Source organism: Sphaerodactylus townsendi, linkage group LG05, assembly GCF_021028975.2.
Source record: "Sphaerodactylus townsendi isolate TG3544 linkage group LG05, MPM_Stown_v2.3, whole genome shotgun sequence".
Lineage (NCBI taxonomy): Eukaryota > Metazoa > Chordata > Lepidosauria > Squamata > Sphaerodactylidae > Sphaerodactylus > Sphaerodactylus townsendi.
The window spans coordinates 128,838,242-128,842,724 of record NC_059429.1 but is presented as its reverse complement, the minus strand read 5'-3'; the positions used below and the strand labels follow the sequence as shown (position 1 = coordinate 128,842,724).

The following is a 4,483-nucleotide window of genomic DNA, read 5'->3' as shown; positions in this document are numbered from 1 at the left end:
TTCTGAGAGAACTGTGAGGTCACCCAGCAGGAATGTAGGAGGGCGGAAACACCTCTGGTTCACCGGACAAGCCTCTGCCACTCAGGTGGAGGAGGGGGGAATCAAACCCGGTCCTCCAGATTAGAATCCACCCGCTCTTAACCACTACACTACGCTGTGCACGGAAAGTGCAATATTCAGCACGTGTGAAAGCATCCCAGCTGGGGTCTCCGTGTCCAGCTTTTCGCGGAGCGGGTCCCCAAGGCAGGCGCCCCCTTCGGCTCCGGAGCTGCCCAAAGACCACCGGCGCGCAGCCCCGTCGCCTTCCTCCCGCCGGATAGTTCGGTTGTTTCAGCGCCGTTAATTAAGGCGCTGCCTCTGATTGGGCGGCCGCCGCGTCCCCGCGGGCCCCTCGGCGCGATATAACGGGCGGTTCGGGCCGGCGCGACTCCCTCGCCCCCGGTCAGGGCACGGCGCGGTGCCAGCTGGCTGCACCACCGACCCGCCGCTCCCCGCTGCAGGGCCAGCGCCGAAGGGGCGCGCAGAGAGCCGCCGACGCGCCGCCTGGACCGGAGGCGGGAGGCACCGGACGGCAGCCAAGGCGAGACCCGGCCGCCGACGCCTGGCTTTCCCCGCCCGCCCGCCCGCCCGCCACCCCTTCCGGACCGCAGAGAGACGCCAGAAGTCTCGGAGGGGAACGCGCGGCGGATCCCAGACGGGCGCGGGAAAGGGAGAGCGCGGCCCCGGCTCCGGGAAAGGGTCGCGTCCGTCCCGGAGCTGGTCGCTCCGGCCGGGTCGACCGCGCCGTCCGGACAGCCCTGGTGGCGCGCGGCCGGCGATCCGAAGGGGCGCCCGCCGGGGGTAAGCCGAGCCCTGCTCCGCCGACCGGGTTGAGGCCGAGCTCGGTCCGGCGGCGCCCCCCGATGAGCGCGGCCCCGGGCCCGCCGCAGCTCTTCCCCGCCGCGGCGGCGGACCTGCCGGAGCCGGGCGAGCCGAAGGCGCTGGGGGGCGACCCGTACCTGGCGCTGGCGCAGCGCTACAGCCAGACGGCCTTCGCCGCCTACGGCGCGGGCGGCGAGGCTTTCCCCGGCGGGGCGGCCGGCCAGGAGCTGCGCGCCACCATGCTGGGCCGGGCGTCCGAGAGCGGCGAAGAGCAGAGCGACGACGACGACGAGGAGGCCGCCTTCGAGGGCGCGCGGACGGCCAAGCGCCCGGCCGGGGGCGGCGGCGGCGGCGGGGGGGTCCCCTCCAAGCGCCCCAAGGAGCCCCGCTCGCTGCGCCTGAGCATCAACGCCCGCGAGCGGCGCCGCATGCACGACCTGAACGACGCCCTGGACGGCCTGCGCTCCGTCATCCCCTACGCGCACAGCCCGTCGGTGCGGAAGCTCTCCAAGATCGCCACGCTGCTGCTGGCCAAGAACTACATCCTCATGCAGGCCCAGGCCCTGGACGAGATGCGGCGCCTCGTGGCCTACCTCAACCAGGCGCCGCCGCTCGCCGCCGCCCCCGGACCCGTCCCCCCCTTCGGGCAGGCCGCCGCCCTCTACCCCTTCACCGGCGCCGCCTTGCCCGCCTGCCCCGAGAAGTGCGCCGCCTTCGCCGGGGCCGCCCCCGGCCTTTGCAAACACTGCAGCGACAAGCCCTGAGCCCCGGGCGCGCGGCCCACGGACGGCAGCGCGCGCCGCCTTCTGGCCCCCACGGGAGGATCTGCTCCCCTCTCCTCTCCCCCCCCATATGATTATTATTTTGCTTTTGCACCAATTTGGTACCCCCACAAATTATTTTTTGCACAAGTTACCCCCCCCCCGCCCCGCCCCGTCCCACTCTGCATCGCCCACTGTTTGCTTTCTTGGCTGCAACTTTTCCGGTCGGGTTGCCAACCTCCCGAGGAGAGCTGGGGGAGGAGGTCTCCTGGGATTAACCCCGAGGCTCCACACCGCATCGATTGGTTATTTAAAACACTGTTGCCACTTTCCTTAAAGGAAATGGCTATTGGCGGGGGGGGGGGGGGGGACGGCTGCATGGCATTATCCCCTCCCTGCCCCAAACCCCACTCTCCCGGGCTCCCCCCTCCAATTTCCAGGTACTTCCAAGCCCAAAGTTGGCAACCCTCGTTTCATTTTTTTTGCAGATTTTTCTTTCTTTTTTAACTCTGCAAACCGTCTACATTTTTGTTGTCTTCTTCCAGATCTACCACGGATTAATTTTCCCCACCCCGTTCGCATTCCAGTGCGTTTTAAGCCCGGCTTGGACATGTATTTGTATAGAGAGAGGAGGATAAATTAACAGGGGGAGGTTTGGGAAAGGAAGTTTCAGTTGAGTCTCCCTTTGGAAGAAATTGATTTGTAGACAAGCTATGCAATGTTTATGGAATGCAGAATTATTTCCAGGGCCGGTTTGCCTCCGGCCTGACTCGCGATGGATAGAATAGCAACCATCCAACATTCAGATGTCCCACCCGGTTATTCATTTCAGGAGAGGCAATGCGTATTGTTTGTGAAAATGCTTCTTTTTAATTTGGGGGGGGGGGGTGTTGACCTATGGTGAGCAGATTCGATTTTTGCTTTCAACATGTCCCACTACTGTACAAAAAAAAAAAAGTTAACGGTTCCAAATTGGACAGAGACTCTGCAGGACTTAAATACAGAAACTGAAATTAAATATTTATGGCTTTCATGAATTCTTTTAAAAAAAGAAAACCCAGAAAATTAGATTTACATTCATTGCCATTTTGCTGCATACAGTAGAGTTTCTGCGTATCTAGAAATCATCCTGTTTCTCAGTTTTGCTCATCATATGAACATACAGCTGACTTTGTAACAAGCTGATGAAAAGATTGCAGTGGTAAGAAATTCGGATAAAATCACCTGCGTGGACTGTCTTCTGAAAGCTATTTTTGTGCTCTCAATTGCAATATTGGAAGTTGCTTTATAACAGAGAGTAAAATCAAGAAGTCCTGTTCTGACGTTTTTATACCCAGGCCCTGTTCTCAATGGGTTGCTTTCCTTATTTATATTTAGCTTTAAATTTTGGATTTGACATCAGTCTTTCAATTGTTGCTCTCTCTCTCTCTCTCTCTCCCTCTCTCTCTCGTCTCTGCTTGTTTTTCAAATTTGTTCAACAAATTTCCAAAGTCAATCATGCATCCTGGTAAACAAAGAAATTAAAAATTCCTTCGGAGTATTTATATGTATTTATAATAAATGTTAAAAGGACATCGGATGGCTTGGTTTCTGTCCTAAATCTGTTGTAAGGCCAGTTCAGAAAGCAAATCTCCCCTAAAAAGAATATTGCTTTCAAAGCGGCCAACTGAAGAAGTCGCAGGTGCTTTGGGTGTAGCTTGGCCAAAGTGAAACACTTTTTAATCCCATTAATTTCAGCAGGAGTTGAAAGGGAGATTTCCTCTTGTCCGCTGAAATCAATGAAAATGAACGCTGTACTTTTACTTGAAAGTGAGGCCCATTGACTGGCGTGGTTTTCACTTTTGGCTTTTGTCTGGAATTGGCCTTGGTTTTTTCAGCCCATATTCATAGGATAACACAGCTCACTGTTTCAGGTGGTAGTTTAATAGAAGAAAATTAATTTGGGTCTGTGATGGGGGAGATTTTGGGGGGGGGGGGGGAAATGAACTTGGGAATTCTAATCCCCTGCCCTGAAAGCACTTAATGTTTGTGCAGAAGTAAATTCCACTGAGTTCCCTGGAACTTGCTTCCAAGCATAAAATCATGGGTGATGGTTTCCTAGTAAATACAGGAAGCTTTAGGGGTATGAAAGACGTTTGCTTACCAGTCCATATCTGCAGCAATACTGATGACAAAAAAAAAATCCCAAAAGCTGGCATAAGGCCATTGAAATGCACTTTTTCAGATGACCTCACCTTTTGACCTCACAGTATATATACTCGCTTTCCATTCCTACTATCAGATCCTCTGAAGATGCCAGCCACAGATGCAGGCGAAACGTCAGGAGAGAATGCTGCTAGAACACGGCCATACAGCCCGGAAACCACACAGCACCCCAGTGACTCCGGCCGTGAAAACCCTCGACAATACATTGAAATGCATTTTGTTTCAGGATGACCAGTGGCAAAATGAGGGGTTTAGATTTTTTTTCGTACTGTTCAAAGCAAAGCGAGTGGGTTTTATCACCTAATGGGTTTGGGATCAGGAGAAGCTGTTTTGGCCCGTGTGGCAGGTGGAGAAGGCAATGGACTTGCGCAACAGAAATGTCAGGATGTCACGTGATGATGAATGAAGACTGAACTCAAGGGCCAGGAGTAGAAGGAAATGACTGAGCAGTTTGGTAAGCAGACACTCATATTGGCTCATTCCGCACTTCAAACTGCTTTCATTGCTCTTTGAAGCTGTGCGGAATGGCAAAATCCTCTTGCAAACAGTTGTGAAAATGGTTTGAAAATGCATTATTTTGCGTGTGCGGAACGGGTCATTGTTGCATAAGTGACTGGTGCTGTTCGCTGGATGGACTTGGCGGATGAGATGGGATC

At 55.1% G+C, this 4,483-nt stretch overlaps 1 protein-coding gene across 1 annotated transcript; it reads left to right on the top strand.

Annotated features, from left to right (window-relative positions):
• The first annotated feature begins 444 nt into the window (after positions 1 to 444).
• BHLHE23 (basic helix-loop-helix family member e23) lies at positions 445 to 3,198 on the top strand. The gene has a single exon (XM_048495766.1). It carries the CDS (start codon positions 903 to 905, stop codon positions 1,623 to 1,625), a length of 723 nt encoding a protein of 240 aa, XP_048351723.1. The 5' UTR covers positions 445 to 902; the 3' UTR covers positions 1,626 to 3,198.
• The last annotated feature ends 1,285 nt before the right edge of the window (positions 3,199 to 4,483 follow it).

Excerpts from the sequence above, each read along its gene's own strand:
- BHLHE23 (XM_048495766.1), top strand. The coding sequence starts at position 903 with ATGAGCGCGGCCCCGGGCCCGCCGCAGCTCTTCCCCGCCGCGGCGGCG.